General features: G+C 44.5%; 1 protein-coding gene across 6 annotated transcripts in view; it reads left to right on the top strand.

The window, feature by feature from the left end:
* Fat1 (FAT atypical cadherin 1) overlaps positions 1-23,987 on the top strand; it is a 120,881-nt gene that overhangs the window by 80,441 nt on the left and 16,453 nt on the right. For all 6 annotated transcript variants that reach the window (XR_005972364.1, XM_041632272.1, XM_041632275.1 and 3 more), the window contains 11 exons: positions 4,867-5,142; positions 5,248-5,458; positions 11,037-15,104; positions 15,748-15,944; positions 17,571-17,724; positions 18,227-18,460; positions 19,615-20,004; positions 21,375-21,589; positions 21,886-22,023; positions 23,095-23,238; positions 23,747-23,944. Coding sequence is in view for 5 of the 6 variants with exons in the window: in XM_041632272.1 (XP_041488206.1) it covers positions 4,867-5,142; positions 5,248-5,458; positions 11,037-15,104; positions 15,748-15,944; positions 17,571-17,724; positions 18,227-18,460; positions 19,615-20,004; positions 21,375-21,589; positions 21,886-22,023; positions 23,095-23,238; positions 23,747-23,944 (6,225 nt within the window). In the remaining variant the exon portion in view is untranslated. The remainder of the gene's footprint in view (positions 1-4,866; positions 5,143-5,247; positions 5,459-11,036; positions 15,105-15,747; positions 15,945-17,570; positions 17,725-18,226; positions 18,461-19,614; positions 20,005-21,374; positions 21,590-21,885; positions 22,024-23,094; positions 23,239-23,746; positions 23,945-23,987) is intronic.

Below are 23,987 nucleotides of genomic sequence, written 5' to 3'. Positions count from 1 at the left end.
GCACCAAGAATTTGATTTTTGGGAATCCTCAATACCTTTTGCTCTTCCTTGCTGTTCCATATGTTTGGATTCTTCTCTGAAATAAATTCCAAACATCAAGGAAGGTCCATTATCTAAAACTGCAGACACTAACTGATGGAAATCATGGGGAGTAGCTCTAGCATTAGAAGCCCAAGTCCTTATCATTTCCTTTACATATGCATTGTGCAAGCCAAAATTAACAACAGCTTGCTTAATTTCTTTCAGATCATTCATTGCTATTGGCGTCCATCTAGCTTCTCTGACTCCCTTTGAGCCTTTAGAAGTTGATGCTTTTTCAGAATTAAGTATAGGGTATGTCGCTAGAACCCTGGGTAAGCCAGTTCTAATAGCTGGTGGAGGCCTTGTATCCTGTCCTTGTGCCTCCTTACTCTGTTCACCAGCTGCAATAATTTCCCCAATCTTTTCAAATCTTTTTATCATTGTCTCTCTTAAATCCTGAATCTCCTGACCTGTGTATATTTCCAGTGATTTCACTGGGGTATCAATTTTTTGGTCCCCATTCTGCACCTGTGATTCCAAAGCTTTAATTTTTTCCTTCAAAGATAACATGTCCTCCTTAAACTTTTCTTGTATATCATGTAGATTCCCATCTTGGAGGTACATTCTGTCTGTTACCTTATCAAAACTTTGTGATAAAGTCTGAACGTCAAATTCAACAGCCTGAACCCTTTCAGGTAACTTTCTAATACCCTTGGATATGGAATCAATTTTGTCTGTCATAGTATCCACTTGTTCAGATAACCTCTGATTTTCAATAATTTTAATCCTGTCAATTAGTTGTTCATTATTAGTTTGTAAAGATTCTATCATTCTTAGGAGTGCCATATTCTTCTGTTCATTATTAGTTTGTAAAGATTCTATCGTTTTTAGGAGTGCCATATTCTTCTGTTCATTATTAGTACATAAAGATTCAATCGTTCTTAGGAGTGCCATATTCTTCTGTTCATTATTAGTACGTAAAGATTCAATCGTTCTAAGGAGTGCCATATTCTTCCTTAATGATAGAATATGGAAAAGAAAACTGAAGCCTAGTAACAAGCAAATTAAGGTATCCCCATAATCATATAAACCTTGTATGATGTAATTCATTGTATTAGTAAATATAAATTTACTAATCCATTGTATTAGTGAAAACAAAGCAGTAAAATTTGCGTTAGAAACGAAAATTGCAATATTACCTATTATCCAGCAGGTGGCGCTGTTGCAGAGTCGCGTTGAAAACATGGTCCTGTTTCAATGCCTTAGTTGATGTTAAAAACTGGAAAATGCAAGTTTCTCAACAAAGTAAATGTAATTAAATCAATTCCAGAGACGGAACCAGAAACCCAGAATCCAGGGGTAGAGAAGAGCAATCTGGAAGCCGCTTATGCCTCCACGTGACAGAGTCACCCTGAGGGGTTGCAGCTTTCAGCAACCACGTGTTCTGGTTCGCGCCACTTAAGAGCTGTGCTAACAAGGGAGATTTAAAAATGACTCAGAAAAGAGCAAACCACGCGGCCAGAGACTATGCGGGCCTGTGGAGTTTAAATCCACGTGGGGAGGCCAAGGCTGCCCTGGAAGGCACAGGCAGCAGCTGAGGAAGGGAGGGCTCCCGCCTAGCCAAACTCACGGCTGCCAAGCCGGACTCGCGGCTGCGAGCGGGGAAAGGAGAGGTTCTGAAACCAAACGTTGGGTGCCAAAATGAAGGCGTAAGTCACAAACAATGCCACACCAATTCGGGGTTATGATTATTAGGGTGGTATTTATTTAAAGGGGAAAAAACTTACAGATCACTGTCCCAGGCAACAGCCCTCTATGCAACCAGGAAAGGAGTCTAGTGGCAGGCGGAGCAGGAAGTGAAGAGAGAGAGGAGAGGGAAGTGGCCGCTTTTTTTAAAGGGAGAGAAACCACGCCCCAGTGGGCTGGTACCTCAGCGGTGATAGGCTGGAGGAGTGGGAGGACCTCCCGCAACACATCTCTTCCCCCGCAAAACTGTGTCTTCGGTGTGGTTGGGCTCTAGGTCTGCAATTTTGATGGACATTGCTAAAATTCCCCTGAAATGCAAGAGATGATGAATTAGTTTCCCCTTAAAATTCAGGGCAGTGTTGATGGTTCTGTAACTTTCTGTGACACCTGTATGGAGAGGCCTGGCGGTGTCCCAAGGGATCACTGACACAGGGAGGATCTCAGAATTCAAGACAATGTGACAGAGCCCAGGCTGACCTGTGATGTTGGGGACAAAGGGAGCAGACAGTCATTAGGTTTAGGTTTCCGTCTGGGACTGTGCGCAGGGAGATAGAGATCTGGGATGGAGGGGATTGGATCCTGTGAAGAGGCCCGCGGATTCCTGAGCTACACCGATAAGGCCTGGAACAATGGGCAGATACAGGTTTGTTGGTGAAAATCAAGAACCCATGTAGCAGCTTTGTGCATTCAGGTCGGTCGGCCAGGTACCAGATGTGGGAGGGACTGGGTGATGATTTGGTCAGGCCCTATGCTCTCTTTGCAGAGTAGAGCAGGGAGGAGGCAGGGTGGATGCCAAGGTTCCACGCATAAAACTTTATCCTTCCAATCAGGATGTTCCTCGGCACCAGGTTGAATCGTTTTTCTTTCTCTCCTTTGTGTCTCCAGATAACTTACAAATTGGGCTGCTTTTTGTTTGCTTGCTTGCTTGTTTTGTAAGAGAGGCTGGTGTGGTTGCACTGAAGCAGTTTCATTCCCATTTTCTTGCAGTTCCCCTGGAACACGATTGTTGCATTCTGGGAAGGCAGCCTGGTTGGAGACTTGTCTCCACCTCTCGCTCTTGCACAGAAACAAACCTCAGACTCTCTCTATTTCTATTGCCTCTGCTGGAAAGAAAGGGGAATGGGTAGTGCGAGCCACCTTCCCAGTTCTTCTGAGGGTCAGGGGAGAGGGTAGAGAACTCGCTCTGCATGCTCTTACGGCCTCTCCTCAGGACATGTTCCTGTGACATTGATGTCACCTAGCATCCCTGTGCAGGCTCCTGAAACATCCCTTGCTTTCTGTCTCTGGTCCCTGAGACTCTGGGGCCGCTTAACTGAGAAGAAGAGGTGGAATGCCTTTCTTCTGCTGGAAGGTTGTGAAGTATATAAGATAGCGAATTCTCCATTTTTAGTTTGGGAGTTCAGGCAGTGCAGGTTCAATTCCATCTTCTTCCTGATCCTCTATTCCTTCAGGTCCAAGTCTTTCCGGTCTCTTAAAGATAGGTAGGCATTCTCAACTTCGACCTTCCTGGTCAATCATCTTCTTCTCAGTTTCTTCTCAGTATTCCTTACTTTGGAGAGCCCCCACCCAACTCTGGATTTTCAAAACCTCATCTTATGACGTGCTAGCAGCTTTTAGGCTTTGTAGGAATATGACATGGCCCCTGGAGACGGGAGCCACCTTTGCACCCTTGCTCTTCGCCTTTAGACCTTGTGGGTGAGATTTGGCCCAGTGCTCAGCAAGAGTGTGTCTGGTGAACTGCCTTGTCAAAATGGGTCGCTCGTTCTTTTTAGCTGAACCCAGGACAGCATCAGACTCCTGCCTAGTTTACACTTCGTGGTCAAGTTTTAAACTTGTAAATAGACCAGGATTTGATTTATAGAAGAACGGCCATTTGCAGCTGTGCCTCCTGGGTCCTCTTTTATCTTTAAAAGCGAGCCATCAGTAGATCCAAATGGTTACATACTTTTCACATAAAACCTTCTTTTGTGGTTTGGTGAATGGATTTAGGATTCACATAGAATTGAGTGTGAAAATGCATCTATTGACGCTGTGGTCTTCTTTGGGAATATGGTTACAGTCTCACGAAAATCCCGTCTTCATGTGGATGCAGCCGCATGGTCTACAGTTACCTGGCATCACTTGTTCCTCTTAAATTAACAAACCCTTGTTTTCTGTAGAAGCCAGTGAAACTCGGCTTTCTTGTTCATAAACTATAAGGAAGCCATATTCTATGATTGATACTGAGTTTTACTATGCTGTCCATCTAAATCACTTCATTTTAAAAATTAATCATCTGTCAAAGTAAATATTTTTTGTTTCTAATTATGACTAAGTTTTTTGACATCTTCCTTTTTGCTCTAAAACTTTAATTTTATGTCACTATCTTTGACAAGAGTTTTTCTGTTCAACCTACTTAATTGCCTTTCGGAAAGAAACATTCGCCACTTAGGGATTTTGAAGCCACGGAACTGTAATTTAAGAGCATATTTTGGCAGGAGTGGGGTTCTAACTCTCGGCTCACGTATGCTAGAAAGTTCCCAATCATTGAAGTACATCCTCAGTGATTTCTAGCTGTTTCTTTTGTATTAAAATCTTATGAGGAACTTGGAGTCGCAGGGCTTAGAATGAGAAATTTAGGTAACATTGCCACCCCTCTCGCTGGCCTGAATCTAACATAGGAAATGGGTATACTGGCAGAGTAAATTGATACCTGTCCTGAATCGTCTCCAGAGGTCTCTCGTAGAGATCTGTGGCAAATTAGCCAGCATTTCATAAGGAATTTTCAGCTGTGTCCAGAATCCTATTTCCATAGTTATTGTTCAATATTACGTAAATAATATACCAAAGAATCTGTAGAAGGTTTAATTTGGTTCAATAGCATTTTTCTGTCTTTTTTTTTTTTTTTTAGTTTTTTGAGACAGGGTTTCTCTGGTTTTGGAGCCTGTCCCGGAACTAGCTCTTGTAGACCAGGCTGGTCTTGAACTCACAGAGATCCGCCTGCCTCTGCCTCCCGAGTGCTGGGATTAAAGGCGTGCGCCACCACCGCCCGGCTCAATAGCATTTTTTAAATTAATTATGAGTGTATCTTTATCCAAGTCCTTTTGTCGCTCATTCCAGGTGCTTATCAAAGTCATAGATACAAATGACCACCGCCCTCAGTTTTCTACATCAAAATATGAAGTCACTGTTCCCGAAGACACAGAGCCAGACACGGAGATTCTGCAGATCAGCGCGGTGGATAAGGATGAGAAAAACAAACTGATCTTCACCCTACAGAGCAGCATAGACCCCGTGAGTCTCAAGAAATTCCGCCTGGATCCTGCAACTGGTGCTCTCTACACTTCAGAAAAGCTCGATCATGAAGCCATCCACCGGCACGTGCTCACGGTCATGGTAAGGCCACACCCTTTTTGACTGGAAGGGATGGCGATACCTTTTTATTCTTAGTCCACAGGAAAGAAGAAGCCCAAGAGAATAACAGTGTGTTGATTCTTTCAGGTACGGGATCAGGATGTTTCTGTGAAACGCAACTTCGCCAGGATCGTTGTTAACGTCAGCGACATGAATGACCACGCCCCGTGGTTCACCAGCTCCTCCTACGAAGGCCGAGTGTACGAATCGGCTGCTGTGGGCTCGGTTGTGCTGCAGGTTACCGCTCTGGACAAAGACAAAGGGAGAAACGCGGAAGTGCTCTACTCCATCGAATCAGGTATTTGTTGAAGCAATGGAGTCTTGTCTTTCTGTTTGAAAACTGTATCTTCCGTTTTCTAAAATTACTTCTAGGTATTGAAGCACTTCTGTGTACCACTGCAAAAATGTTTTAAATTTTTAACTTAAAAAAAAAAATACTCCGCCAAGGAACAAAGATAAAATCCTAATAAGTTTGAGTGTCAAGAATTCTGGAGATTACCAGTATTAACATAAATTAAGACTGATATATCCTGCGGGGGCAGGGGAATGTTATTTTCTAATTCAGTTTTCCTGGAATTATTTTAGGCAGTCATTTTAGGCTCTGAACCCAGTCAGGAAAATGCTGGCTTAGAAATTCAACATTTTAATGAGAATATTTTCTCTGGCTCAGAGTAAGAAATGCCACGACAGTATGAAGACTCTCCGGTCTTGGCTCAAAAAGGGGCAACCTGCTTCCTACACCTTGCAGACTGGCCCCACAGTCCATCCCCACGTACCATTAGCAGTTAAATGACATGCATAGGACCAAGTTGTTGAACCAGGCCACAGGGTGGTTGGTTCTGGAGAGAGAAGTCTTTGGAAGGGGCCTCTGGCATTGGCTAGAGGTCGCACAGTGGTGGCCTGAGCCAGGAAGGGTAAACCGAGCCTGAGCCTAGAAATTCCAGAATAAAATCAGGCAAGAGCCCCCCCAGTTGAGGGTCATCGGTGCCGTCACAGCAGTAGAACAGGTGTTGTTCTTTTTCCGCTGCTGCTCACTCATCCAGGGGACTGCACCATTCGTGTGCCAAGTACTGTGTAAGAGGTCTCCATGCTGTGTTTATTAGGTGGGCCTTTCCATCGGCCTCGCGTGGATGAGGCGAGAAAGGCTCTTCTTGGAGCGCATGCTCACACAGCTAGGAGTTGTTCCTAGCCCTGCCCACTCCAGTCAGTGATGCGTGTGGAGAAGGCACCTCAGTGTCCTACAGTCCTCACTGTTGAAGTTGAAGAAATAAAGCCAATTTCATTCTTTGTAATGAATTTAGGGTATTTTAATCTGATTTTTTAAGTGCATAGCTCTCTCCACTTACACATGGTGTCTTCTAGGCATCAAATCCATAGACCTTGTAGATGATCTATAGATCACAGACACGAAATAAATCTGAGTATATACAGAGTGATTTTGACACAAATACCTCCTGGTGTGCTTATGCGCCAATCAAACTATTTTTATTTCCTTACGTGTTTGAAAACTCACTTGTTTCCTCTAAAAAAAACTGGATTGACTTCGTTATTCCCAATAAGATTTTATGATTAGAGTGTTAAAATGCACGGTAGTGGGGTTAGTACCTTGGATAGACACACAGAAATTTTCCTCCCACTGCTTGAGAAATTTAGCAGTTAGGAAAACAGCGCATTCCATCCGTGCATGCCTGAGCCCTCAGTGAAGTGACTTTGTCGCGGGCAAACTGACTGGGTTGGTGGAGGAGAAAATGCTCATTTTTCCTCTTTGCTTTCACATAATTCTCAACAACTGGGTGTCTAAACTGTGATTGCTGGTGCCCGAGTGAAGGCTTGCACATTCTTGGAGTGTTTGTGATGACTGATGGCCTTAGTAATTTGGTATCCTAAGAATGGAACTCTGTCTCTCCCCAGAGAACAGACTAGGCACCAGTGGGCTGTTCCCATGTGCAATAGGGTTTTAGGACAGCTTTTATCATGCAGCATTAGACTGAAAAATTAAAACAAAACAAAACAAAACAAAAAACCTCTCATAGGAAGCCACTACCGTGAGTGTGCAGCAGCATTAGCGTGTGCCCGTGTCTGTGTAGATACACAACACCTGCTGGAATAGAAGGAACTGTAAAATGTTCACACTGCCTTTCATTGAACACTTCATTCATAATCAGCTGCTTTTAACTTATATCTGATTACATCTAATAAAGTTCGGAATTCTGGTCTTAAATTTTACTCGTAATACTGCATAAGTTTAATTAAGAGAAATTTATTGAGCAAAAGATTTAGTCTGATTTGGAGTCCTCAGGGAAAGGAGTTTAATGAAAAGTATTTCCATTTGCAACTGGATTACGTACCAGAGACACATAAGCGCTGTACTCTGGGCTGGAAGGTGTTGGTCTGTTGAAAAATAGATATAGCATTACTCCTTTTCTCACCCCTGGGGAGAGATAACACTTGGTGAATGTATTAATTGATTAGGATTGGTTTGGTTCCTCAAACTTATATCATAATTGCCACTGAAACTTGGTAGAGGGTCCCACACCGTCAGCAAGTACTTACTGAACACAGGCTGTATCTGTTGTCTCTCTTTTGTACTCTATAGGAAATAGTCATGGGTTTAGGCTTGTTAGTGCAGATCATTTTCCTGCTGACACGCAGAGATAAATTTAAAGTTGTACTGCTCCAGCTAATGCAAGCGAGTCAACCCCACCCTAGTACAAGCTTCTGCTTGCCTCATTTCCATCAGCAGCGAGCAGACATGTATTCCAGGGCTTGGGGAGTGCACCTGCTACCTGACAGTCTGCAGCCTTCTGTACATCTGATGCTTTGTGCCTCAATACATAAACACGTGAGATCCAAAGACCAAGTCTCTGGCTGGGCTCCCGGTGTGACAAGCTCAGGGTCCTCTGAATCCAACGCCTGGGTCTCCCAGATGCTGAAAAATCGTTTTGAATTTTACACAGCAAAATTCTTGATAAATAGCAAGAATGTTCTACATACTATAAAGAAAATGGAGAAGCTTGGTGTGGCGGCATATGCCTTTAACTGCAGCCCTTGGGAGGCTGAGGCAGGATTATGAATAAGAGGCCAACCTGAGATACATAGTGTGGGGTTTTTTGTTGGGTTTTTTTTTTTTTTTTTTTGGTTATTCGAGACAGCATTTCTCTGTGGTTTTGGAGCCTGTCCTGGAACTAGCTCTTGTAGACCAGGCTGGTCTCGAACTCACAGAAATCTTCCTGCCTCTGCCTCCCAAGTGCTGGGATTAAAGGCGTGTGCCACCACTGCCCGGCCATAGTGTGTTCTTGATGAGTCTGAACTGCACAAAAACAAAAGACAAACCAAAAATAAATGAGTGGGAAGAAAGAAAATACTTAAAATGAAAAACTATAATAAAGAATAAAAGTAGTCATACCGGACAGGCAAGACAAAGAAGGTCTTCAGGCAGGGCCATTCAGTTAAAGTCTGAGTGAACGTGTAAATGGGTGAATGGAGAAATTGTGAGAATAGCTAGGGAAGGCCACATTGGGAGACAACATGGTCAGTATACAGGTCCGAGGTAAGAGAAGAGCAGAGGATGCTGGGAACACAGTCACGCATCATAACATTGTCCATTTCTGCCACATTAAAAACGTTGATTCATGTCTTCATTTTGAGACCTTGGACCTATGAAACTTGACTGGCAAATAAGATTTCAATATGGAAAATAGGACAAATACGTGCAAATGAAGGGATATAAATGTTACCAAATGGGCTGTTTTCCAAAGCAGGCATAAGAAAGACTCGGGGTTTCGGTTGTGGTAGGGGGATAAATTCAGTTGCCCAAACTGTGAGCAGGTGCACCTGTTAGGCTAGGCAGTCACCACAGGTTTGCAAGATGACAGTAATGGGCGGGAAGAACAAGAAAGGATCTCTGAGTTTTGATGTTTGCCTAAGACACAGTGACAACCTGGGATCATGGATGTTCCTAAATACAGAAAGGCCGGAAATCAGTATCTGAGCAGCCTGGCAGAGGCCCGGGCCAAGATTCAGCCCAGACCTTAAGGGTCTGGAGGAGCCTGGGCTTCCGCCCTGTTTCAGACCAAGGCATCGCCTTGGGGCTTAGACCCAGAGCCAGGCCAGCTTAATGAAAACCAGGCTACGTCTGGCCTCAGAAAAAAATGTCGTGGATTTTTGGAAAATATATTTAATGAAGGAAATGAACACTGCAGAGGAAGTACTTGCGTTTACTGTGCAGAAAGAAGTGCTCGTTAGTTAATCCTCTGGTTTGCAGATCACACTAAGTCATTCTGGTGTGAAGGGTGTTCTGGTGTCAAACCCAGGAGGAAGAGGAGTGTGAGAAAATGGCAAGTGAACGTAGCTTTGCCATGCAGTGTGCATTTGGGAAGAATGGAGTCGGTGCTGGGGCAGATTTCTAGATGCTTATTTATAAGACGGAAAAGGACTGGGAAGGATTCACAGAGGGGTAGAACCCAAAGATACCCTCATACACACATACACACATACACACACACACACACACACACACACACACACACACACAGTGCCTCGGCTCCGTCCAGAATATCTAGAGAACGACTGGTCTCTTTAGAACTGCCATTGCTATGGGAAGGTTTAGACTTGAGGAAATACTAACTCTGCGTAGGACAGGCTGCAGACGTCCAAAGAAACGCCAGTACAACCATCTGTCCTAGCAGTTTGCTTCTCGGCTGCATAAGCACTGTTGATGTTTTGAAGCAAACAACTCCCCACTGCGAAGGCTCTGGTGTGCCGCATAAGCTGTTTTTGTCTCTTGGCCGCTATCATCCACAAAGTAGTAGCACTTCCTCCCTTCGGGTTGCGACAGCCAAACTGCCAGATGTCTCCCTGGAAGCAAAATCCCGCCTACTCGAGAGGCGCCCACTAGTAGATCAGTCAACGTGGAAAAGGTTAAGGAGGGAATATTGTTGAAATCCTCAAAACTTGACAGCTAGGGCGTGTAGTAATATGGGGCGGCAGGGCTGCGTCCCCCACACCCGGCCGCCCACATGGCTAGCTTATGCTCCGAAATAACAACACACAAACTGTATTCTTTTAATCACTGCTTCGCCCATTCTCTTCTAGGCTAATTCTCACATATTAATTTAGCCCATTCCTAATCATCTGTGTGTAGCACCCCAAGGTGCGCTTACCGGGGAGATTCTAGCCTAGTCCATCCTGGGTCCGAGCTTCATCACGTGTGTCTGCCCAGGAGCCAGGAGCATGGCGTCTCTCTCAGGCGTCTGCTCCCGAGAGGACAGCGGTCGAGTCTGAGCTCACTTCCTCTTCCTCCCAGCGTTCTGGTTCTGTTCTGTTTACTCCTCCCACCTATCCTCTAACCAATAAAATGGGCCAGGGCAGTTCCTTTATTAGCCAATGACCTTCCTCCATCAAGGGCGGGCTACAGAAAATTGCTTCTCGGTTCCCTAACAAGGCTTTCCTTAAGCGCAGTGCAAGTTTTCTCAGTGAATTAAAACTCTCCCTTGTAAGCGGTGAACACTGAGGACTTGATGCACCCTGCAGGATTTCAGGACACTGCTGTAAACTGCTTAGCCGTGCAAGTGGAGAGCCGCGTGTTTCTACAACACATTTTTCAGTTCAGCAGAGAGAGTTTTGGCTTTAGGTACAGAACAGTATTTTTTTTCTATTTCTTGCTTTTCATATTTGACAACCAAAATTCTGAACAGTTTAAAGGACTAAAAATGAAATAAGTAGAAGGTTTCATCCAATTGTTGATATACCCTGTTTTCCTATTTAATTCAGGATGTAAGTTTTAAATATCTCTTTTTCTGTTTCTCTGCTCTTTCTGTTGCCTTTGGGTTTTTCTCTAATAGATTCTTTCCTTTTTTTTTTTCTTGTCCTTCCAGGAAACATTGGAAATTCTTTCACAATCGACCCCATCTTGGGTTCTATAAAAACTGCCAGAGAATTAGACCGAAGTAACCAAGTAGAGTATGATTTAATAGTAAAAGCTACAGATCAAGGCGATCCCCCGATGAACGAAATGACCTCTGTGCACATCGCCGTCACCGTCGCTGATAACGCCTCCCCAAAGTTCACGTCCAAAGAATACTCCGTGGAAATCAGCGAAGCCGTCAGCGTTGGCACTTTTGTCGGAATGGTCTCTGCTCACAGCCAGTCGTCAGTGATGTATGAAATCAAAGATGGAAATGTAGGCGATACCTTTGATATTAATCCCCATTCCGGAAGCATCGTCACTCAGAAAGCCTTGGATTTTGAAACTCTGCCCATTTATACTTTGACCGTACAAGGGACCAACATGGCTGGTTTGTCCACCAACACAACTGTTGTTGTGCATTTGCAGGACGAGAATGACAACCCTCCAGTTTTTGCCCAGGCACAATATTCAGGATTCGTTAGCGAATCCGCTTCGGTCAACACTGTGGTTCTGACAGATAGGAATGTTCCGCTGGTGATTCGAGCCACGGATGCCGACAGGGAGTCCAATGCTCTGCTCGTGTATCAAATCGTTGAGCCCTCTGTGCACAGCTATTTCACCATCGACGCCACCACTGGCGCTATCCACACCATGCGGAGTCTGGACTATGAGGAAACACGTGCTTTCCACTTCACTGTGCAAGTGCACGACATGGGGACTCCGCGTCTGTTTGCCGAGTATGCAGCCAATGTGACTATTTATGTAATTGACATCAATGACTGCCCTCCCGTCTTCTCTAAATCACTCTATGAAGCCTCTCTTCTGTTGCCAACATACAAAGGAGTGAACGTCATCACCGTGAACGCCACTGATGCCGATTCCAGGGCGTTCTCGCAGTTAATATACTCCATCACCGAAGGCAACATTGGGGAGAAGTTCTCAATGGACTACAAGACGGGCACAATAACAATACAAAACACGACTCAGTTACGAAGCCGCTACGAGCTAACCGTGCGAGCCTCTGACGGCAGGTTTACAAGCACGACCTCTGTGAAAATCAATGTGAGAGAAAGCAAAGAGAGCCCACTCAGGTTCACCCAAGACGTCTACTCTGCCGTCGTGAAGGAGAACACCACGGAAACCAAAACGCTCGCTGTCATTACTGCCAAGGGGAACCCGATCAACGAGCCTCTGTTCCATCACATCCTCAACCCGGACCGCAGGTTCAAGATCAGCCACACGTCAGGCGTGCTGTCCACCACCGGCATACCGTTTGACCGCGAGCAGCAGGAAGCATTTGATGTGGTCGTAGAAGTGACCAGAGAACGTGAGCCGTCAGCAGTGGCCCACGTCGTGGTGAAAGTCACCATAGAAGACCAAAATGACAATGCACCAGTATTTGTCAACCTCCCCTACTACGCTGTCGTGAAGGTCGATGCTGAGGTGGGCCACGTCATTCGCTACGTCACAGCCATTGACAGAGACAGCGGCCGAAATGGGGAGGTCCATTACTACCTCAAGGAGCATCACGACCACTTTCAGATCGGGCCCTCCGGTGACATTTCTCTGAAGAAACAGTTTGAGCCCGACACCTTGAATAAGGAATATCTTGTGACAGTGGTTGCTAAGGACGGAGGGAGCCCAGCTTTCTCTGCCGAAGTTCTAGTTCCCATAACTGTCATGAACAAAGCCATGCCTGTGTTTGAAAAGGCTTTCTACAGTGCCGAGATTCCAGAGAACATCCAGGTGCACAGTCCCGTGGTCCACGTCCAAGCCAACAGCCCGGAAGGGTTGAAAGTGTTCTACAGCATCACAGACGGAGACCCTTTTGATCAGTTTACCATTAACTTCAACACTGGGGTATTAAATGTCATAGCACCGCTGGATTTCGAGTCCCACCCAGCCTACAAACTGAGCATACGGGCGACCGACTCCCTGACGGGCGCTCACGCCGAAGTCTTCGTTGACATCATAGTGGAGGACATCAATGATAACCCTCCCATGTTCGTTCAGCAGTCTTACGCCATAACCCTGTCGGAAGCCTCTGTCATTGGAACACCCGTCCTTCAAGTGAGAGCCACAGACTCGGATTCAGAACCAAACAGAGGGATTTCCTACCAGATGTTTGGAAATCATAGCAAAAGTCATGATCACTTTCACATAGACAGCAGCACGGGACTCATTTCACTCGTGAGACCTTTGGACTACGAACAGTCTCAGCAGCACAAGGTTTATGTAAGGGCTGTGGATGGAGGGATGCCCCCACTGAGCAGCGATGTCATCGTCACCGTGGATGTCACCGACCTCAATGATAATCCACCCCTGTTTGAACAACAGATTTATGAAGCCAGAATTAGCGAGCACGCTGCTCATGGGCATTTTGTGATGTGTGTAAAAGCCTGTGATGCCGACAGCTCGGACCTAGACAAGTTAGAGTATTCCATCCTGTCCGGCAACGATCATAAAAGCTTTGTCATCGACGGTGAAACGGGGATTATAACGCTCTCAAACCTGCGCCGGCACACCTTGAAGCCGTTCTACAGTCTCAATGTGTCTGTGTCTGATGGGGTTTTTCGAAGTTCCGCTCAGGTTCACGTAACTGTGATGGGAGGCAATTTGCACAGTCCTGTTTTCCTTCAGAACGAGTACGAGGTGGAACTGGCCGAAAATGCCCCCTTACATACTCTGGTGGTCCAGGTGAAGGCAACGGATAGGGACTCTGGCATTTACAGTCACATAACTTACCATCTCGTGAATGACTTTGCAAAAGACAGATTTTACGTGAATGACAGAGGACAGATATTCACTCTGGAAAAGCTCGACCGTGAGACCCCAGCAGAAAAAATAATCTCCGTCCGTTTAATGGCAAAGGACGCTGGAGGGAAAGTGGCGTTCTGCACTGTAAATGTCATTCTCACAGATGACAATGATAATGCCCCACAGTTTCGCTCAACCAAGTACGAAGTGAACATTGGATCCAGCGCCGCCAAAGGAACGTCGGTCGTTAAAGTCTTTGCGAGTGATGCCGATGAAGGCTCTAATGCTGACGTCACCTACGCCATCGAGGCGGACTCTGAAAGTGTGAAGGAGAATTTGGAAATCAACAAGCTGACCGGCTTAATTACAACAAAGGAAAGTTTAATTGGTTTGGAGAATGAATTTTTCACTTTCTTCGTTAGAGCTGTGGATAACGGGTCTCCGCCCAAAGAATCCGTTGTGCCTGTCTATGTCCGGATACTTCCACCGGAAACGCAGCTTCCAAGGTTTTCAGAGCCCTTTTATACCTATGACATTTCAGAAGACATGCCCATTGGAACAGAAATTGACCTCATCCGGGTAGAACATAGCAGGGCTGTTCTCTACACTCTGGTCAAAGGCAATACTCCCGAGAGTAATAGAGACGAGTTCTTTGTGATTGACAGGCAGACCGGAAGGCTGAAGCTAGAGAAGAGTCTTGACCACGAGACCACTAAGTGGTTTCAGTTTTCCATCCTGGCCAGGTGTACTGTTGATGACGCTGAGGTGGTGGCTTCTGTCGACGTTAGTATCCAAGTGAAAGATGTCAATGATCACAGCCCAGTTTTGGAGTCCAACCCTTATGAAGCATTTGTTGTCGAGAACCTGCCAGGGGGGAGTAGGGTCATCCAGGTCAGGGCATCTGACCTAGACTCAGGAGCCAATGGCCAGGTCATGTACAGTCTAGATCCATCCCAAGGTGCAGACATCCTCGAGTCCTTTGCCATTAACATGGAAACAGGCTGGATTACAACCCTGAAGGAGCTCGACCACGAAGAGAAAGCCAGCTACCAGATTAAAGTGGTCGCATCGGATCATGGCGAGAAGGTTCAGCTGTCCTCCACAGCCATCGTGGATGTTACTGTCACCGATGTCAATGACAGCCCGCCCCGGTTCACGGCTGAGATTTACAAAGGGACTGTGAGTGAGGACGACCCTCCAGGTGGCGTGATTGCCATCCTGAGCACCACCGATGCCGACTCTGAAGAGATTAACAGACAAGTGACCTACTTTCTAACAGGTAAACTGCTCCCGGCAACTGTGCAGTGGACAGGGACCCCGTGTTATATGGGGTATGCTAGGTATGGATTGATGGATTTGCAGAGTTAGTGTGCTTTCAGTCACGTGTGTCTAACGTGAGGAGAAATAACATGGAAGCTGAACATAGGCCTTTCAGCTGAGCTGTTTCAGCCAAGACTCCTATGACTTATTCTGTTAAACTTAACAGTTAGTATTTAATAAATAACATCTAAAGGAAAAGTGTAGGTTTATTACAAGCTATTTGATAAACTTTAATCTCATACTTGAATAGAAATGGTACTGCTTTTCTATTATTATAAAGGGAAAAGCTAATATGTACAAGTATGTATAGCACACACCTGTAATTCCAGCTCAAAGGAAGCTGAGGGAGGAGGATTCTTTATGAGAGGCCAGCGTGGGCTGTAGCCGAGACTACATAGAGTTCAGTCCATCTTAGGATACAAAACCAGAGCAACAAAAACAGAAAAGTATCAACTTGAATTATACTTTGAATGGTCTTAATCCCCTTTAAATCATAATGTCATACTTTTTTTTTTTGGTGTAGTTTCTTTTATCTTGTGGTTACTTAATTCACTTTGTAGCCCAACAGTTTTGGCCATCATCTTCCTCTCTTGGTTTACTAGGAGGGGATGCTTTGGGACAATTTGCTGTCGAAAATATACAAAATGAATGGAAGGTCTACGTGAAGAAACCCCTGGACAGGGAGCAAAAGGACAGTTACCTTTTGACCATCACAGCAACCGACGGCACCTTCTCTTCCAAAGCCAGGGTGGAAGTGAAAGTTCTCGACGCCAACGACAACAGCCCAGTGTGTGAGAAGGTAAGTATGTGTCCCTCAGGACGGTGCATCAGCTGTGGGCGCCTCTGTCCCTCTTTTGTAGGACAGCCGTCGAGGCGCTGTAATTGACATGTGTTTTGTGTTGTAGCTGCTTATTGTTGAGGTGGAGGGGAGGCAGATGCACAGGACTTGAGAAACTCTCAAAACTGCTTGTTGATCGAGAACTTTTTTCTGAAATACTGTCAAATGCGGGCCTCTAATTCCAGTTATTCTAGTGTCTGACTCTAAAAATGCTCTCTAAACTTTTTGTAGCGGTAATCTCTTCCTTTGAGGATACAGTTGTTTGGGGGAGGGGGAACATCTGGCCAGCAGCTTTTCCTGCACAGCCCAGGTGTGCTTCAGCAGACCATTTTGAGGCAGTGGGGTTGTTCACACCAGAGAAACCAAGAGGTCAGTGGAATGACCTGCTACTGCTGGATCCAATTTTACTGGGGCTGTGGAGCCGTAGCAGGAGAGATCGCTGGAGCTGGGGTGGAAACAGAAAGCCTTGCAGTGTGAAGAATGAAGGCAGGGGGCTGCTGGGGGTGGGGGCTGGGGGGATACCAACTTCATTTGCCAGCAGTGCAAAGGATCCAGACATAGGGGCACACACCTGGTATCCCAGCACGTTTGGCTGAGATAGGAGAATTGCCACAAGTTCTCAGAGGAGTAAGCACAAAATTCATCATCAGAAGGAATGCACTGTTAATTTTAACATGTATTTGTATTTTTGGATGACATTATTTGATGACAGTGACTGGCTATGTATCTGCTATTTTAGAGTACATACATAATATATCTATATCAATCTATGTATATTACTTATAAATATATACACACACACGTATATATATATATAACATTTTTCTCTATTCTTATTTTCTAGATATTATACCAGTCTGCCTTGAGTAATAATATAATTGGGAACACAACCACTTATAATTATCACTGTTACAAAATACTCAGTTTTGTGAACCATAAAATGTATTTCCCTGTATTAAGCTCTTCCTAAAAAGTAATTCTGCAGAAGCATAATCTCTTTCCCTCATGTTCTATTTATGGCATGACTAACGTGATAATTGGAAGTGGAACCAAGTGTCCAACTGTGTGAAAGAGGAAACCAGGCATCCACCAACGTGCCTGGCCATTACCTAGCTCCCGTTTCCCCCCATCCCAGGAAGACCATTTCTAACTGTAGTTATTCGGTTCTCTGGGATGAATGGTTGGTTGTGCATTGTAAATCCCCGTGCTTCAAACTAAGTAAATATAATGTAACAGCTATGTGCTTCCTCGAGTTTTTAGAGAAATCCGGACTACCGCTTCACATTCTCGCATAAGCATTTGAATTAAGAATGAAACTGTTGGGAAACACATCATATTCTGTATCCTGTGGATTAAATGTCAGGCCAGACTCGCCGATACGGGGCTGGTGCCTGTTACAAGGCTCTTCTTTGTTTTCACATCTGTTTTCAGAGAGTGATCACTTTTAAAAGCTCTTCGGGCGTTAGCTTCGGTCGTTTCCCACGTTTCCCGCGGCCAAATGAAATGATTTCTTTTCCGTCATTCTCTTGGCAGTCACTGCTCGGTTTGAATGCTTCTGTTATAACGGTGTTGTTTAACATCTTGTAGACTTTATATTCTGACACCATTCCTGAAGACACCCTTCCTGGGAAACTGGTCGTGCAGGTCTCTGCCACAGATGCAGATATCCGGTCCAACGCGGAGATTACTTATACATTATTTGGTTCAGGTGCTGAAAAGTTCAGACTAAATCCAGACACAGGTAAGCATGGAGTTTGGGACTAATTTAATTTGTATTTCCTGTATGTAGGTGACATGAGATCATGTGCCAGACTGGAAATTGCATTTTTTTTTAAATTCGTTCTGATGCAGTGGAAATGACAGCTAAACCTGAAAGGAACTTGAAGTATAAAAATTGGGATGAGGTAAAAATAAATAGCCATAGTGTCAGCTACTTGAACTAAGGACTTTAGGATTTACAAGTTATTCAGTTTCTCAGAAAAAGCTCAGAGTGTATCTTAAAGTTTCTGATTTACTTATATAATATAGTGTGTTTCTTAAATTTGTGGACCTCAGTTTATAATTGGCATTTTCTGTGATGAAAATGATCCATATTTTCTTCATCTTTAAGCTTATTAATTTGGTAAGGAATTGTTGATACTATTTTTCTCCAGATGAGAATTAAGGTTCGGATTTTGTATTTGTAGGAGAACAAAACAAGATGGATAATCATGGTTCATGTTATAACTCCTCTTTGTCTCTAGGTGAATTGAGAACGTTAGCCCTCCTTGATCGCGAGGAGCAGGCAGTTTACCATCTCCTTGTCAAGGCCACCGATGGAGGGGGACGATCCTGTCAGGCTGCTGTTGTGCTCACCTTAGAAGATGTGAATGATAACGCCCCTGAATTCACCGCAGATCCGTACACCATCACCGTGTTTGAAAACACGGAGCCAGGGACACTGTTGACCAGAGTGCAGGCCACTGATGCAGATGCAGGTACTCCGAGACACCGAGTTGTTCTTCTGCCCTTGGGGTGTGCAAAAGACTTTACCCCTCCCCATCATGTATATTCCAGTGCATGTGTTTGACCATCTTGTTTTCCTTGTGCACATGATGGAGCTCAGCATTGTTGTAGTAACAATAACTGAGACGTTTTCCATGACGTTTAAAGTCCTGACAATTACACTGGGGAAACTTCCTGCCACAGTATAGCTTCGGTGTCTCTAAGATTGTGGTTATCGTCTTCGTTAACTAATTTGGCTCCCAGTGTTGGGGATTGAACTTGTGGCCTTCATATGCCTAGCTTACATTTTGCTAACTTCCTCCTTAGCTCTTTGAGGTGCTTTTAGTGAATAAATCAGTAGTGCTGTAGAGATATTGTTACATTCATAGGAACATAGCAAGCAAGTACTATATTTGCTTAAATTTTATCAGTTTTCAGAAGTATTTGTGAAGAAAATGAGTGTATGCCTTCAGACATTCCGATACTAGAGAATATCTTCTGGAGTCATTGATACTGACTTTTAAAAAGTGACATTTTAAATAATTCTTGGTCACTGAAGCCAAATATCAAATAGATGTCATTTTAATAAGACTAGCATTGAAGGTATAGGGGCTCACGAGCCCCATATTCCTAGATGAGGAGCTATTGACAATTTATGCTTCAGATGGAGGGAGAGTGAGTTTCCTTTAAGCTGTGGCCCCTGGTTGGTCACCCACACTCTGATGGGTGCTCCCATACCCATGAGTAAAGAATAGCACACATTTGACATGGTGAATTATTTTTTAAAAAGAAAGAGCATAAGAAGATGGGAAGGAACATAGATGTGGACCGAGGGGGCGCTGGAAGTGACAGTGAATATTACCTAACTACATATTATAGATAGTTCTCAAAAAAATAATAAAATAATATTCCATTGAAAAAGTCTTGGCTACTGTCCATGTAGTCTAAGTGAGAGCCTAAAAAGTTGACCATCTATGGATCATATGTCAAGTCTAGAAATTTGTAATTCAGAGTATGTTTTCAGATCATCTACATGGTGGGGTCTTTAAAATATATCTGTTTGCATTTTATCATTTGAAAATGTCCCGCGTTTTAAAAATGTTACATTCCTCCCTGTGAAACCTGATAGAATTTTATGCTTTGCCAGGACTGAACCGGAAGATTTCCTACTCATTGATCGACTCTGCTGATGGGCAGTTCTCCGTTAATGAGCTCTCTGGGATTATCCAGTTAGAGAAGCAGTTGGACAGAGAGCAACAGGCAGTGTATACTCTCACTCTGAAAGCAGTGGACCAAGGACTGCCAAGAAAACTGACGGCTACTGGCACCGTGGTCGTGTCCGTTTTGGATATAAACGACAACCCGCCCGTGTTTGAGTACCGTGAATATGGTGCCACCGTGTCCGAGGACATTCTCGTCGGAACTGAAGTTCTCCGGGTGTACGCAGCGAGTCGGGATATTGAGGCAAATGCAGAAATCACCTACTCAATAATAAGTGGAAACGAACATGGAAAATTCAGCATCGATTCTAAAACAGGTAACCTTCCCTGTAAACGAGGAAGCCCTCATTCCATACTGAAGGCTGGATCTGTCTCGACTTCATGCTAAGGGATGGGTCCCATGTCCTTAGTTACTGGGTGTTCCCAACAGGTAAAACTCAAGTATTTTCTCTGTTATTTAGACTGGGATTGAAAGGGGTTTGGGAAGCTCCATACTCAAATTCTGTATAGTCACTTCTTTCTGGCATGTCTGTGTAGAAAGCTGCTGACTCTCACCCAGTCTAGTGATGGTGTATAGTGTCCCTGGTTTGCCATGGTAGGATGCTTAGGGTAATAAACCTTGTGTAACTACTCGTTTTATCCCGATTATCAAAGGCATATGGAGTGGCTTCCCCGGTCACACTATTCTTTTGACCTCTTAGATCCTAATTCCCACACTGGACATCCGTTAGTTCTTCTTTACCATGCCAGCTGCATACACTAGTTGACAGAGATTGGATTACACCGAGCCAGCAGTCTTGAGGGGTCAGCATTACTAACTCCTGCTTTGTGAATAGAGGTGTAGCTGTGTTAGCCTGTAGTCTAAAATACCTGTTAACTCTCAGGACATTGTAAAACTTTGCTCTTTCAGACTGCACCTAGTTGACTGTCGTGTGCGACTGTTTCTGATGAAGCATAGGTGTCCAGTGACGCCATTCTACAATATATTTTTAATGTCTGTTATAAATGTCCTTAGGAATTTTATATCAACTATTCTTTTAAGTAGGATAGACTAGGATGAGCCAAGGAGAAATGTTTCAAGTGTTGTTAAGTCAGTAAGGGATTTTATTTTATTTATTCGATTGTTTATGGGAAGCAGGATATTGGTGTGTTGTCCAGGCTGGTCCTGCTGCAGCCTTCTGGCTGCTATTATTAGAAGCATGTATCCCTGTGTCCCATCATTGTAAGAGGGGGTATTTAATACGATATTTAATATTTAATACCTCAGAAACTTCTTTGTAAAAAGGACATGCATGAAAATAATAACAATAAGAAAAAAACCAAAAGGCACTGAGTTGAATTTTTTTTAAAAAATTGTGTTGAAACTGAAGTTTGTGGTAAACTACGTCCAGGAAGGAATGAGACCTGCCATCATTTTTAAAACTTTATAGTCATTTAAAGCAGAGATAGCATTATTGACGGGGACAGAAAATTAGACATCACTTAGAATAGAAGGAAGATAAAGAAATGAATGGGGATATTGGGCAGGTAAAAATCCTAATTTTAATTATTTAATTAAACCAGAAAATATACACAGTTTTTGTTTTGCTTTTGAAATGAGAACTAAGTGCGTTTAAAGGTGGTAATGTTGTAATAAGAGAAACCTGGAATTGCGGAGTGCCGGAAGTAATTCTGTCTCTCCATACAGGGGCCATATTCATCATTGAGAACCTGGATTATGAGAGCTCCCACGAATATTACCTGACCGTGGAAGCCACAGATGGGGGCACGCCCTCACTGAGTGATGTGGCAACGGTGAACATCAACGTCACAGACATCAACGATAACACCCCAGTGTTCAGCCAGGACACCTACACCACGGTGGTCAGTGAAGACGCGGCCCTTGAGCAGTCGGTCATTACGGTGCGTGGTTTTCCTTGCTGCTTGCCTCTTCTGCATCTTTAAGGAACAACCAGTAAAATCATTCCAGTTCTTCTACTGGTTCTGTTTAAATGTGGTAGCACGTTGAACTGTTCAGCCAGAGGTCATAACTTGGCGCTAGAGTGCTCACCTAGTCCCTGTGAGGCCGCGTCCCGCTGAATCTTTAGAAGGTCCTTGTTGAGCCAGTTATTGGCTTTGAGTCACGGCCATAAAACAGCTCGCTGTTATTTCTTCCAGCCCTTCCTTAGCTGTTCCTAAACGAGAGTGATGTTTCCTAGATTATGGCTGATGATGCTGATGGCCCTTCAAACAGTCGCATCGACTACTCAATTATAGAAGGGAACCAAGGAAGTCCATTTACGATTGACCCTGTCAGAGGAGAAGTGAAAGTGACCAAGCCCCTAGACCGGGAAACGGTAAGCTTGCACAAGGCATTTAAACTGTTGACAAAGCACTGAAGTGTTGTGTTCGTATCTGTGTGTGGTATAATGTGAGATCCCCAAAAGGAACCCTCATCCTAGGAAATCACATATTAAAATAGAAATATCTTGAAGTTGATTAAAGTTTCAACTCTTCAGATTTTTTTCCCTGAGTTACTGAAGAGTCTGTGAAACACGACTGTTAAGCATAGAAAATTCAATTATACTAGGCAGAGTAAGTGACTTTTTTTTTAAGCGCAGGATCTTACTGTATAGTTGAGGCTAGCCTCAAACTCACTGAGGCTGGAATACTGCAGGTCCCTTTCAGCATACCTGCCTGAAATGTAGTGATTGTAACTACGGAACCAGGCTCTTCTGACACATTAGTATCCACTAGGAGATGGTAGAGGCGGAGGCCTGTGGAGTTCTCAATTATGTTACGGTTGAACACCTCGCTAGGCCGATGTCCTACAGAACGGTGCTCTGGGATTTAGCCATCTCCCTGGCTGCTCCCAACGCTTACTCTAAAGCTATCATAACAGGCACTGCCCTGTCAGGGAAGCTGACTCACTTGACTTGATATCTTTTACAAGAGGCCACAAATATTACCTTGAGGGATTTAGACAACTCGGTATAATCCGAGTGTGAAATTGAAGGCAACGGTGACCTGGCGTATATCCGCACACAGGGCGAGAGGCAACGTGTCTCTTTTCTGCCTCAGCACAAGCTAGCTTCTTGGGAAAGTGACATCTATGGCATCACCAAAGTAAGAGCCGCTGGGCTAGGGCAGCCGTTTCCCCAGTCATCTCCATAATTTGTCTCCTTGTTTAGGAGACTGTAAGAGGTTCTAAAACCAAGCATTTGAATAAGACCCCAAGGGGAGACATCAGAGAACCTGCTTCTTGTTGATAGCTATTTCTGTTGAGAAAATAGTACACGCACTGGTTGGGAGTTTTCATTTTTAATCATAGCGGGCTGCCTAGACAAAAGCTTGGCAAATGAGGTCTGTGATTGCCAGTTGATTGGCCCCGTACCAATGAATGGGGGTTCTGTGTTTCCATTGGGCAGATCTCAGGTTATACCCTTACGGTGCAAGCTGCTGATAACGGCAGTCCACCCCGAGTCAACACAACCACGGTCAACATCGATGTGTCCGACGTCAATGACAACGCACCTCTCTTCTCTAGAGACAACTACAGTGTCATCATCCAGGTAAGGGGGTGGTGTGCTGGGGGGTGTGGCCCCTTCCAGCTTTTCACTGGCTCTCGTTTGACACAGACCATGGTTTAAAAAACCTGGAACAGATGAGATTAGAGGATTCCTTCTTAGTCTAGAAGAGTCGTTTACAAGACACAGGTCAATGTTCATCCATTTCGTGCTCTGTTCTTTATAAAGATATTCTCACTGATCTAGGATTAACTAGGAAGAACTTTTTATAATCTTCTAATGCTCTGATTTCCCCTCCCTTCCCCCATTGTCCTCTTGCCTGCTCCTTCTCCCCTAACCCCCATGGGTCCTGTTCCACCCTCCCCACCCCTTGGAGACCCCATCCCCCTCCCATGTCCTTCATGTCTCCAGGTCTCTTTCCTCTTCCTTGATTTATCAGCAGGAAGGTTTTTTTTTTTTTAATTGTCCATATGCTTATCAGAAAGCCTCACGTGTCCCTTACCGTATACACTTGGTTGTGTGGACAGCTTTTGTTCTGTTTGACATCACGCAGGAGAACAAGCCAGTGGGAGTCAGCGTCCTGAAGCTGGTAGTCACAGACAAGGACTCTTCTCACAATGGTCCCCCCTTCTTCTTTACTATTGTGAGTGGAAGTGATGATAACACATTTGAAGTGAACCAGCATGGGGTCCTCCTGACAGCTGCGGCCATAAAGAAGAAAGAGAAGGATCATTACCTTCTGCACGTTAAGGTATCACAATCTTTCTTCGTGGTTTCGCTTGGATTCATAGAGA

This window comes from Microtus oregoni, unplaced genomic scaffold, assembly GCF_018167655.1.
Source record: "Microtus oregoni isolate MIOR12 unplaced genomic scaffold, Mior012 000041F_ref0000270, whole genome shotgun sequence".
Classification (NCBI taxonomy): Eukaryota; Metazoa; Chordata; class Mammalia; order Rodentia; family Cricetidae; genus Microtus; species Microtus oregoni.
This window is presented reverse-complemented; position numbering and strand designations above follow the sequence as displayed.